The sequence below is a fragment of the Rana temporaria genome, chromosome 2, assembly GCF_905171775.1.
Source record: "Rana temporaria chromosome 2, aRanTem1.1, whole genome shotgun sequence".
NCBI classification, from domain to species: Eukaryota; Metazoa; Chordata; class Amphibia; order Anura; family Ranidae; genus Rana; species Rana temporaria.
In genome coordinates, this window is record NC_053490.1 from 86,631,679 (window position 1) to 86,645,240 (window position 13,562).

Below are 13,562 nucleotides of genomic sequence, written 5' to 3' on the forward strand. Positions count from 1 at the left end.
AAGCATGGTTTTGTCTATGGTTGGAATATCCAATATCTATATTCGGACTGGGAGGAAGTGGTATATGAAAGAACTCAAGCGGAGTGTGGGACATTTTGTGGGACATTTTGTTCCAAGGATACACCCAGGTGCCGTGTCCATACACCTGAAGGGCCCACCCTGTAACTTGGGGGTCTATAAATAGCCAGCCTGTGTGATTAAGAAATTCCTTTGCATAGCAACTTTTACACTTCTCAAAACAAAAGGATAACCAGGCCTTAGAACTGCTTTTCCTCCTTTAATCATTGCAAAGACATTAAACTTGTATAGTACCTTACAGGTAGGAGCAGTACATTCATATAAATGAAACAGATAAAAGAAAATAAATATCCTGACTCAGGAACTGAAACCATTAGAAACCCTCACAGCAAAAACTCCCATAAAAATGGATTACTTCTCTTGAGGTAAATTTTAACATAAAATATAAACTGCTTTATGGTAACAGGTGCTACCATGTTATTTAATGCTGAGATTCTGCATTGCTGTAGCAGTATCTGGAGGACCATAGAGAGGCAGTTTTCCCGATACAGACTTTGGTGTTTTAGACGATTTCTTTGGGTTGTATCCAGAGAGGCGAGATGCAAGACTTTTCTTTGGACGTGGCTTCTTCTGCAGGAGGGAGGAAAAGTCAGTAAAAAAGGCAATACTACAGATGAGCACACCATTGAGCACCAACATTAAGTGTTTTTTTTTTAAAAGAAGAAAAAGCGAACAATGCTCTGGGACAGGGGGACTATGGGTGCAGTCCATTATTCCTATTAACCATTTAAAAAAAACTCAAATACAAAAAACAAACACGGCTTCCCCTTAAGTAATGCTGTGTACATATATGGGAGCTACCAATGCCGACTTGGTGGGGTGGGGGGACAGATGGACACTCTGGGAGAGGCTTGTACCCGACATCCCAGAACTCACCTTCCTCCCAAAAGGTCCCCAGAGTATACTCCCTGTTCTGATCAGTGCATCCCTACTCTGGTGGAACCCTTGTTTTGTTGCTGAACAGGACAGATTACCTCCCACAGGTGCCAGTCATGTCTGTACCTTCAAGGGCGATCACAGGCATGCACCATCTGAGGAGCGTGTGACTGCTGCACAGCGGGGAACCTGATGCCTGTGGCCAGCAACCACACAATCACGTGCACAAGAGAAGGAACAGGGATGAGGAGACATTTGTTCCTAGCAAGTAGGAACAACGATATGTCTCCTCCCCCAGTCAGTTCTATCCCCCTCAATTAGAGCACACATTAAACCCCTTGATCGCCTTCTAGGGTTAACCACCCTTCCCTGCCAGTGATATTTACACAGTAATCAGTGCATTTTTATATCAGTGATTGCTGTATAAGTGTCAATTGTCCCAAAAATGTGTCAAAAGTGTCCGATCTGTCCGCCGCAGTACCACAAAAAAGAAAAAAATTCCCATAGTGTGTAGACGCTACAACTTGCAAGTCATTCAATATATGAATATTGCGATTTTTATTTTTTACCAAAGATATGTAGCATATAGGATTGGCCTAAGCCAAGAAATAAAATGTATATAAAAGTATAAACACACACACACACACACACACACACACACACACCTCTACCTGCGCTCCACTAACGTGTCTGGTTAGTACACAAAAGCATTGGTTCAAAACCCACGCATGCTCAGAATCAAGTCAACACATGCTTGGAAGCATTGAACTTCGTTTTATTCAGAACGCCGTGGGTTTTACGTCACCGCGTTCTGACCCGATCGGGTTTTGAACTGATGGTGTGTACGCACATCAGACCATCAGTCTGCTTCAGCGGTGAAACGATGAAAACGGTCCGTCGGACCAGTCTCATCGGAGGGATCGAACGTGTGTACGCAGCCTTAGACTACATACAGCCGCTGTGTAAGCAGCCTTATATAGTGTGGGGCTAGACTTAGTCCTGAGCCATGAGTGGCCAAAGCATGCAGTTTAGGTGCATGGTTTGGCCAATCAGCAGCTGCCAGTGCATTATGGGGTGCTCCGCAGCGCTTGAATTTGCTGCAAACGCCCCATATGTTTGGTTCATTTTTTTGCAAACAAAAACCTAATGTCCGAGTCGAATAACTGGATCATCCCTACTGGCCATCAGGAGCCTACATGTTTACATCAATAAGGAATTGCTGGGTGAAAATGTAAGTCGATTAGGTAGTAAAGTTATCAGGGCGATAGCCCCAATCCCACTCTAGATACTCCAATTAACATGTCACCAAGCTGTAAAAATATCCAATCCAAATATTATATGAATTTCCTTTAACGCCAACTACTATGGAGTCCAATGGGGAGTCTGGTCTGAGAGTGATGCCTAATCTGCCTCACATAAGTTTAGACAGCTAAAAGGGGATCATGTGATCAGATTGTAATATTCGGCCAGACTACCAAAGTTCTCCAGTTTAATCTGATCTGCAGAACCCAGCAACTGTCAAAGTAGCCTAGCAGTTAGAGATCGCACTGATCACTGCTTAAGGGATAAAAAAAATCCCATTCCATCATTCAGTACCATTTGTTAGCCTAAAAACAGATTCACCAAAAATACCAAGAATTTTAATACAGTAAGCAAACTCATGGGCTCTTCAATTTTAGAAGGCGTTACCATAAATGAGCCAAATGAGTGGAAACCCTGACCCATCCTGTTTACACCCCCCCCCCCCAGACACAGAACACATGGTAGTGCACTGCAGCAAGTGTCACCTTCACACATTGGGAGAATGGAGCTGCAACACTAGTGTGTGAAGGCGTTACGATCTGTATTACTCGATAAACTGCAACGCATAAAACCCAAATTCACGTTACTAAAACCCAAAACAAGTACAAGAATGCTGGTTGGTTGCTATGGGTACTGCATTTATTGAAAATGGCAAGAGGAAAATTGCTCACCATCTTTTTCTTCTCTGGGTCATGGGTATTTGCATGTCTATCAAGACTTTGCTGTAAACAGAAATGATTTTTTGAAAATCAGGTTATTTGTTAAAAAAAAAAAAGCTCAAAGTATCTAGAAATGAGCAAAATGGTTAGTGTTAAGACATCGCTATACAACAGTATGGACCAAAGTAATATTATGAGGCAGTGTTATAAACTATTCCAAACACTGGCTTCTCCATGGCTGTCTAGAGTATTGATCAGCGTTTCATATCCAATTTAAATGCAAAATGACAGGTGCACTTTACTACCTTCCCCACAAGCATTTTGCATTAGTCCCTTCACACCGAGGTGCCAAAAACACTAAAAATAGCACCCTGAAAGAACAGCTCCATTCACTCCAGTGAGTAAGCCTGAGGGCTTTCACACTGGAGCGATGTGCTGGCAGGGCATCAGTCAAAAGTCCCGCCAGCAGCTTCTTTGCAGTGCATTAAATACACAGCTCCTAAAGCACCCCTGACAATTGAAATCAATGGGCTGCAATGCTGAAAAAGTGGCGCTTTAAACCCCTTTTTTGGATACTAGTGGGGGTTAAAAGTGCCCGGCTAGCCGCGGAAAAAACGATGGTAAAGCACCAGTAAAAATAGTGGTGTTTTACTGGCAAGACACAAGCTCTCAGTGTGAAAGCAGCCTTACTTGTAACCCTGCTCTTACAGGATTAGGGATGTGCAGCTTGCCTAGCCCCTCTCCTAAACTGAAGGCTGCACAGTTTTGCAGAGACTGTTCACTGAAACAATACATAAAATTTGTGAAGGAATGGGGTTTCGGTAGGGATAAATTATGAGCAACAGTTGGGAGAGGGAAGGAGAAACCATCTTACACTAAAACTGCACCTCTTAATTGAAGACCATATGACGCAAACTGGTGCATAAAGTACTTTCTTACCTTCATTGCAAAGGTCTTGCCACATCCAGGATGCCCACAGGCAAATGGACGCGAATCCTCATGGAAGGAAAGGATATGACTCTGGAGACCAAACTTTTTGGTATACGTTCGATCACATCCATCCCTGGGGCATTTGTATACCGCCCTCTCCTCTTCATGGGTTCTCTTATGGTCCTTCAGGTGAGTTTTTTTCCTAAACTTGCGATTACATACATCGCAGATGGCTGGCTCTGTACAGCAAACTAAAATTGTATTAGAAAAAAAGTCTTTTGATTACACAAAAGTTACTGTTAATTTAGTGAAACATTCATTACAGTTATCTTGAATGTTTTGCATGATAAATGTATTCATACATGCAATGTCAATACTATGTTTGCGTGTTTATGACCGTGTAAAGAAAATACCTGAATGGTTAGCTGCCAAATGTTTCATGTACTCTGTCCAGGTTTTTCCCACAAATGAGCAAGTGCTATCCTTTTGGCATGGATATCCTAGAAAACAAAAATTACAGAACATGAATAATGCACGTTTAAGGGAAGATATTTGCTGGCATTTCAGTGGAACACAGCAACTCTAGAAGTGGTTCATGGCAGCTTTGAAGAGATCATTTATAAGGCTCGATTCACACCTATGCATGATGCTTTTGAATGTTTTTGCGGTGCTTGCTGTGTTTTTCGGCACACGATTTGAAGGTTTTTTTAGCCGGCAATTTCTTCTTTTTTTTTTACATTTCCTTTAACAACCAGCTACAAACAGGTTAAAAAAATAAATAAAAAAATAAGACGCAAACCGCAGTACTTGCGTTTTCGATGTGGGTCCATTGAATTATATTACATGCAAAACACTGCTTTTTACAGGAAAAAAAGTCCGACCCTTGACTAGGGAATCTCATTTTGATGAAGACATGTGCATTAACAAAAACTAGAAACTATCCGCAGAAAAGGCATCTAGAATTGGATTTTAGGCAGATCAGCAAAGTACAGTACCTGCATGAACTTTTTCATGGCGTTTAAGTCTAGAAGGTGAGAAAAAGCTTTTGTCACATCCTTCATGATTACATCTATAAAGAAAAAACAAAAACAAAGTACAGTTTAGACCTCACAAAAAAAAAAAAAAAAAAAAAAGGAGTACCAAGTCCAAACAAAAATAAAGTCTATGAAGAGCCATCTAGCTACAATGCAAAGTAAAGCCTAATGCTGGCCATACACTATACGAAAATTCGGCCGAAAATAGGTCGTAAAGAAAGATCTTTTGTTTTTTGGCCAGTTAATGGGCACAAAATCGAAAATCGTTTGGACATTTGAGCCGAAAAAACGAAGGACAAGTTTGGAAATTTTCTGCCGAACGAACGATAAATCGGAAGGTTAATGCGTTTCCCGTCCGAACATTCTGCACTAGGTATATGTAAAAAAAAGAAGAACCTTTTTTTTTTTTTTTTTTTTTTATGTCCACTGAACGATTTATCGCCCATTACATGATGGCACTATCGTTTGCACTCACCAAAGAACTTTCGTTTTTCGAAAGTTTTTTCGGACAATTTTTCGTGGAGTGTATGGCCAGCATAAGTAACCTGCAATTAAAGCCAAAGTGTAGCCAACATATAAATCACCAAAAAAAAAAAAAATTGAAATGTTAGTGTAAGGGACATAACTTAGTAAGTAGGATATGTCCCTTGTGCCGATGCCTACTTTGTTAGTTGATATCCCACTCCCTCACAATCATCTAGTGCAACAGGGTTAACACACATAACAAGCTGCCACAGGCACTCATCAAGAGTCCAACTATGCCCTCACTTTCTTTTCTGCCAGCTCCTCCATTCATAGAAGCCATTCTACAGCTTTAAGTAATGGAAAGCAATCATTAAATTGAACATAAGGAATTGAGGAGACTGGAGAGCTGGCTTGTTACACACCGCTACTGGGGAACTACAGCTGAGCGCTCACATTTGCTAGTTGCTCATTGCCAAGATAGAGCTGAGGTTTTCTATACCAGAATTAAAAATTTGACTAGCAAAAAAAAAAAAAAAAAAAAAAAAAATAAGATAACTATAATTTGTGTAGTTACCTTGCACTTTTGCTTGGCTATCCTGGAAAGTAACTGGAAAAGCCACACTAAACATATTAACAGGAAACTAGTGGTGAGCCGACAAGCCAGGCAACAAATTCTAGGTAATCATAACTCTTACTTGTATGGCTGCTGGTTGGTATGGATGTACTGATGAATTTTTAGTTGATTGTGTTTCTTGAAGGTTTTCCCACAATCTGCAAAGTAACACTGAGAAGGGGGAGGGAGAGGACATTTATTAGAAAGTAGAGGGTAAAAATACAAAGCTGGAGGTTCAAAAAGACACTGTTCTATTGCACAGACAGCCTGAATAAGCCCAAAGGGGCCTGAAAAACACCTCAGTGTGAAAGGCGTCTTACCAATATAGCATTTGCATGCCCTGTGTACTGTGAGAGACCAGCTATAGTGCATGCATGGTCCTGGTTTTAGCAACTTCAAGTGCAGTTTGTCTACAGACGCCCCTCATCTGCATAGGCAGTTTTTGGATAAAGGTGTACCAACAACAACTTAAACTGGCAGATATTTATAAGGAAAGTACCACTTGGCACACTTCTCACACCTGTTATAGGAATTCATATAGGCCAGAGTCACCATCCCTGACCCAGATCAGAAAATCACACATCTCAAAAGGGGATCCAGCTATGGTACTGCCCCATGCAAGCTTTTCTAAGCTAGTTAGAGCCCTACAGTCCAAAAACCTTCATAAACCTGAACAGTAAAAGCGGTCTGGTAGGTTGCGGACATAATACAAATTTCAGCACCTCCAACACTTTCACACTGATGCAGTTCTCAGGTGCTTTAGCACTAGAAATGGCCTCTGAAAAGCACATCCCCATTCATTGCAGTGTCTTCACACTGGGGCACTGCGCTTACGGTATGTTACGAAAAGTCCTGCAAGCAGCATCTTTGGGGCGGTTTTTGGAGCGCTGTAAATAGCACTCCCAAAATGGCCTACCCATTGCAATGAATGGGCAGTGCTTCCAAAGCACCTGAAAATGGGCTGCAAAAACAAGTGGTACTTTATCGCCAATGGTCGGGTGCTGCCAGTGTGAAAGGTGTCTTAAAGCTGCTGCTTCAAAACCCTGGTCTAACAGCACTTTCAGCAGCTACATTTTCTGGGGTCATCCTAAAGTGTGTGGCTGGCCTATGGAGGCCCATCAGAAAAGGTAGAGACTACAGATCAGCATCTAGCGTACTGTAGTTTTGCTACAGTTTGTTAATAATTTCTAAGCTGCCATTAGTCCGATGGCCATGCATCTAAAGCAGGGGTCTCAAACTGGTGATCCTCCAGCAGTTGTGGAACTACACGTCCCATCATGCCTCTGCATATGAGAGTCATGCTTGTAACTAACAGCCTTGCAATGCCTCAAGGGAAATTTAGTTCTGAAACAGCTGGAGGGCCACCAGTTTGAGACCCCTCATCTAAAGTAAATGACATGTATACCAAGGACCACTTGACATAATCTTACCTCATAAATAAGGCTTGGAGAAAGATGAGCCCGTTGATAATGTTTCCTCATGTTGGTCATTGTGGTAAATGACAAGTCACAATCTGGAGCATTACATCTGAAAAAGGTAAACAATTCTAGTAGTTTAGCAGTTGAATCTACACTGTCCTACATCTCTGAAGTTCCATGTATAAAGTTTTCACAACCATCATTTGGTTAGTGTGACAACACCAGGTTAGTTGCACACTTGTTAGACCTTAGGCTCAAAAAGGCCAAGACTTCATGTAGCCACCCTGGCGGTATGATTATGTCAGATTTTTGCGACTCAAAGTGGTACAATTTTGCAGGTAGGGCATTGGACAAAGCACTAGGGACAAAAGGGAGGGGAAATCATTTCATACAGTAATGCAAGATCAGTGTACTGTATGTGTTGTGTACTTTTTTGAATTTGCCACCAGGCTCTGCCCTGTGCATCACAATGAAGCCTGGCACGCAGGCATTGGGCAGAGGACACAGCCCCGTGGACACAGTGGGGGGACATTGCAGGGTCCTGGGGACAAAGTATGTATACTGCACCCGGATCCTGCAATCCGAGTGTGGCTCGGGGTTACCGCCAATGGTGCTGAAATTTAACCCAGAGCCACACTTGGGAAAACTGCCAGGGAGGTTAAACTAACTCCAGAAAAAAAAAAAAAAAAAAAAAAAAAAAAAAAAAAACATATACAGGATTACTCAATTACAGAACTTTACATAATACACTGTCCCACAGGCCCCCCTCATGCTGTCTAACCGACACCCATTGAACTTTCTCATTAGCCAAAGACACCTACAATGCAGATCAGTGGTTCTGCATTGCATGCAATCAGGTTTGAGGGGTTATCCATTTTCTGCCAACCAGAGAAGACAAAAGAGCAGGCTGCAGTGTGATTAAATTGGGTGCAGGGAGAAGTTCCCCAACCCACTGTCAGTGGGGACTTAGAAGGGGGGGGGGGGGGACACCATCAACATGTTATTTTACACTCTGAATATATGTTATCCTGTAAATAAGTTTGTTACCCAACAGGTTAAGTTTTTTACCTGCAAAATGTTTTATTATTTTGTAGTAGGAGCCTGGAAAGCATTGCACCAGTGATCAGCAGATTGCCGATACCATGCAGGTCTCCTACACTCCGTGTATCAGCTTACCATATAGCCAAGTTGATACTCTCTGAACACCCAATGAACCACCACAGGGCTGTGGTAGTTGACAACTACAGACAGCTGAAGGATGTCAGGGCTTGTAGTCCATACACAGAACAGTGTGCATAAAGGACGTGCCCGTGTGGGCAGAGCCCTGCACAGCAGTGTCTTTTCCCCCCCTGTACCATGTTCCCAAAGGTGAACCCATTCTTTAATCACTTTAAGACCGGGCCTATTTTTCAGACTTGTTTACGAATTCAAATCTATTTTTGCATGAAAAATTACTTTAGAAAAAAAAAAAAAAAGTGTGTGACGGAAGGGTCCAAGGAACCCAGAAGCTCCTAGAAAGTATGAGCCAGAAAATAATGGACATTTAGAATAGGTCTTGGATTGCTTTAACATGGGTCTGAAATTCTTATCCCCAATATCTCCCAGGAGCGACTCATTCTAGTGCGACTGCTCTGCATCTAATTGTGGCTTGTGCCAATTGACCCTGTAATTGCGTGAAGGTGTATTTATAATAATGTGAATTGCAAGTTAGCAGACAGCCAGCCTAAGGTCATGTGTACGAGTCATCAACTGTAGTTAATTAGCTCATGTAAATTAGGTCAGGTCAAAGGTGTATAAAACTTGTAGTTCTTCCAATAAAGACTCATTCCTGCTTGAACCTCAAACAGAGCTGTCTCATTAAATGGGGGGGGGGGGGTTATTCTTATGGGTCTCGTTCCAACAACTGGAGTGTCGGTAGCTGCCTTGTGTTCGGAAAGGGAACATCCTAAACGGCGTCAACCCCTTTTGCATTTGGGGTGCCATTACAATATGTTTAGGGGTTCCAACAGCATAGAGAATAAAATGGCGGCCGTTGCAATACTTTGTCACAACAGATTTGCGCAGTGGTCTTACAAGCGCACTTTAGAAAAACACTTTTTGAATTAAACAGTAAAGTTAGCCAAATTTTTCTTTATTGTGAATGTTACGCAGTAAATACCCAACATGTCACGCTTCAAAATTGCACCCATTAGTGGAATGGCAAACTTATCCTTAAAAAATCCAAAAAGGCACCCGTGTTGCATTTGAGTCACATAATCTATGAAAATGACAGCAAAATCATGTTTCAGTGGTCATAAACCACCCCAGAGCCCCTTGCAGAGCTCTAGCTGTCTTCAGCTGGCATGTCAGACCACTGCCCACATTGCAACCATTGTAGTTCAAAAACTTTCCTGGCACCATTGCCAACCCCCAGAGGTTTATCAAAGCACTTACTTGCAAGGCTTCTCCCCAGTATGGGTCATAGAATGACGGGTCAGGTGAAACAAAGTCACAAAGCCTTTACTGCATCCTTCAAATGTGCAGGGGAAAGGTCTCTAGGAAAGAAAGGAGAGGCACCGGTTACAACCGTTTTAAGGTCTACATCTAGACAAAATAATGCACTGCTCATACAAAGTAACATTACACAAAACACCCCACGCTGAAGAAGTTACGCCTACTGGGACGCAACGCGTACGAGGGGGAGGAGTCACGTGACATCACCCGCGTTCGCCGCCTCACGCGCTGATCTGTGAGCCGTCTGGATTCGGAAGCCTGGAGCTCCGTGATTCGTTTATATGCTCCACACTCGGCCATGAGTGTCTCCTAATGCGAGTCTGTTTACCTTTGCTTTTAATCAATCTAGTTTGCTATACAGAGAGCACTAGTCTGTCCCTTCTTATTTTCATATACCTCTCCACGGATTTGGGGGGATTGCTGAGCTGCCTGCTGCTTGTCCTATTGATACCTGGAGGCGTTGTTTATACCTTGGAGATTTAGAAATGCTTTGTGACCTAGCCATGGGTCGAATGGCTGAGGGTGAGAGGCCATCTTTAGATACCGGTGGGTCACTGATCTCGGAATAATTGCACTCAGTCACCTTATATTTTATTGGAGCACGTTTGGACTTGATTTCACCGGTGCACTTTATGGACTCCTTTTGATATTTCACAGTTATTTACATTTATATATTTATTGTCATTTATTTTATTATTTGCGCTGCACTATTTGTTATTGAATTTGTCTTTGGGACTTTATTTGAATTGATCCTCCAGTGCTGGCTTGCATTATAGGTTTTATTATTGTTATTATTCCAGCGCTGAATTTTTCCTTTTTTCAATTACACAAAACACATCAAGGTAAACTTCCTTAGGAGATCTAAAGTCAAAGCTTTGCCATTTTGGATGGAGTTGGTTAAAGGGGTTGTAAACCCTTGTTTTTTCACCTTAATGCATCCTATGCATTAAGCTGAACAAACACCTTGCACTGTCCAGCCCCCCCCCCCCCCCCCCCCCCGAGCCCCTGTTTTACTTACCTGAGCCCAAAGTTTCTGTGGGCGTGATCCTGCATCTCTCCATGGCTTCTTGGCTATTCATTGATAGCAGCGCAGCTATTGGCTCCCACTGTTGTCAATCCAATGACGAGGCTGCCAGGGTCGAGTCATACACTCTGCAGCTATGGACGCAGAGCGTATGACACAGGAGCACGCCCGCAAGGTAACCCCCTCGGAAGAGCGCTTCCCAGAGGGGGTCATCTATTGCGGGGGGGAGCCGCGCGACCCCCAGAAGAGGACAATCAGGGCCACTCTGCAAAACAAACTGCACAGTGGAGGCAAGTATGACATGATTTTTTAAACATGGACCCATAGCATCACTTTAACCTTACCTCCCATTCAGGAAACTAAGCAAACTAAACTTTTGTCAAAGGGAAATCCTCTTGGAACATGAATTTCTATGGAAATATTTGGCCTGCTTTTATGTAAGGGGCCCCCCCAACCGGAGGGGGGGGGGGCTACATCCACATCCCTTCCCTGCTCTACTACCCAAATGCACACAGTCAATGTGTGGCTCATGTTGTGCAAGGCTGTGTTTTTTTTTTGTGTGCGATGGTCATGTCTGGACATGATCACTGCCATACAGGACAAGCCGCAAGGGAAAGAAAGGAAAAAAAGGAATGTATGGAACACAGCTCAGCACAGTTATCAAGGAATTCCTATACACAGCAAAGCACTGAGCAATATTAGGGAGCTCCTATGGGGAGCACAGCTTAACCCTGACTGATCAGGGAGTACAGATCCACACTGACAGCGATCAGGAATGGGGGGGGCGGAGCAGCACAGCGCTGACAGCAATCAGGAATGGGGGGGGGGAGCAGCACAGCGCTGACAGCAATCAGGAATGGGGGGGGGGGAGCAGCACAGCGCTGACAGCAATCAGGAATGGGGGGGGGGGGGAGCAGCACAGCGATCAGGAATGGGGGGGGGGGGGGGGGGGGGGGGGAGCAGCACAGCGCTGACAGCGATCAGGAATGGGGGGGGGGAGCAGCACAGCGCTGACAGCGATCAGGAATGGGGGGGGGAGCAGCACAGCGCTGACAGCGATCAGGAATGGGGGGGGAGCAGCACAGCGCTGACAGCGATCAGGAATGGGGGGGGGGGAGCAGCACAGCGCTGACAGCGATCAGGAATGGGGGGGGGGAGCAGCACAGCGCTGACAGCGATCAGGAATGGGGGGGGGGAGCAGCACAGCGCTGACAGCGATCAGGAATGGGGGGGGGAGCAGCACAGCGCTGACAGCGATCAGGAATGGGGGGGGGAGCAGCACAGCGCTGACAGCGATCAGGAATGGGGGGGAGCAGCACAGCGCTGACAGCGATCAGGAATGGGGGGGGAGCAGCACAGCGCTGACAGCGATCAGGAATGGGGGGGAGCAGCACAGCGCTGACAGCGATCAGGAATGGGGGGGAGCAGCACAGCACTGACAGCGATCAGGAATGGGGGGGTGCAGCACAGCGCTGACAGCGATCAGGAATGGGGGGGAGCAGCACAGCGCTGACAGCGATCAGGAATGGGGGGGGGCAGCACAGCGCTGACAGCGATCAGGAATGGGGGGGAGCAGCACAGCGCTGACAGCGAGCAGGAATGGGGGGGAGCAGCACAGCACTGACAGCGATCAGGAATGGGGGGGAGCAGCACAGCGCTGACAGCGATCAGGAATGGGGGGGAGCAGCACAGCGCTGACAGCGATCAGGAATGGGGGGGAGCAGCACAGCGCTGACAGCGATCAGGAATGGGGGGGGGAGCAGCACAGCACTGACAGCAATCAGGAATGGGGGGGGGGGGGAGCAGCACAGCGCTGACAGCGATCAGGAATGGGGGGGGGGAAGAAAAAGCACAGCACTGACAGCGATCAGGAAGGGGGGGGGAAGCAGCACAGCGCTGACAGCCATCAGGAATGGGGGGGGGGAGCAGCACAGCGCTGACAGCCATCAGGAATGGGGGGGGGGAGCAGCACAGCGCTGACAGCCATCAGGAATGGGGGCGGACAGTGAAGAGGGTCCCGGCCGGTCTCACCTCCCCGGTATGCTTGCAGAGATGAGCCTGCAGCTTCCAGTTCTTGTTGTAGGAGGCACTGCAATCTGGAAAGGAGCAGATATAACGCTTATACACGGCCGGTGGTGCCTTTTCACCCATATTTTCCGTTTGGCCACACAGTCCCGGGTTACCAATACTCAAGGTACCGCTTTTGGGACCTACTGACACCGCCATGTCCCGGCTTTCTACACGCTGGACTCAACCACCGCCTGTCTTCTCAGAAGGGGAGGAGAGGGCGGACCGGATACGAAGAACTACAAAAAGCCTGCCTGGGATGAGCGATGTGCTGAATTTATTACTATACGATTATACTGGGGAATACAATTTAATATTCAGTGGTTTCGTTTTTTTTTGTGACCACTGTATTACACAGCGCACCCCCCCCCCCGACCTTCCTTGGTACAATCCCGGTCGGGTCACGTGCACAGCTTTGAAGTTAGAGCGCGCCATGTTGGTGTCGGGTGATGCTCCGGAGACACGTGTTCTGGTGTGTTGTGTAGCTCGGCTCTTCATGGTGTGTACAGTACAGTAGGGCTAACAAAGAAAACACAGAGGAGGTTATAGGAAGCTGTAGGAGAGATGAAAGTTATAACGTGCAGGCTGATTTTCTAGAAAAGC

General features: G+C 45.3%; 1 protein-coding gene across 2 annotated transcripts; it reads right to left on the reverse strand.

Moving 5' to 3' along the window:
- Positions 1-261: 261 nt before the first annotated feature.
- On the reverse strand, positions 262-13,147 carry GTF3A (general transcription factor IIIA). 2 transcript variants are annotated; one of them, XM_040340480.1, is made up of 9 exons: positions 12,924-13,147; positions 9,809-9,909; positions 7,388-7,484; positions 6,040-6,128; positions 4,841-4,914; positions 4,259-4,345; positions 3,855-4,096; positions 2,928-2,978; positions 262-648 (listed from the first exon to the last, which is right to left on the reverse strand). In XM_040340480.1, exons 1-9 carry the CDS (start codon positions 13,116-13,118, stop codon positions 496-498), a joined length of 1,089 nt encoding a protein of 362 aa, XP_040196414.1. In that variant the 5' UTR covers positions 13,119-13,147; the 3' UTR covers positions 262-495. The 2 variants fall into 2 exon arrangements, with proteins under 2 accessions (XP_040196414.1, XP_040196415.1); XM_040340481.1 differs by having other exon boundaries at positions 3,855-4,084; positions 12,924-13,146.
- Positions 13,148-13,562: the final 415 nt, after the last annotated feature.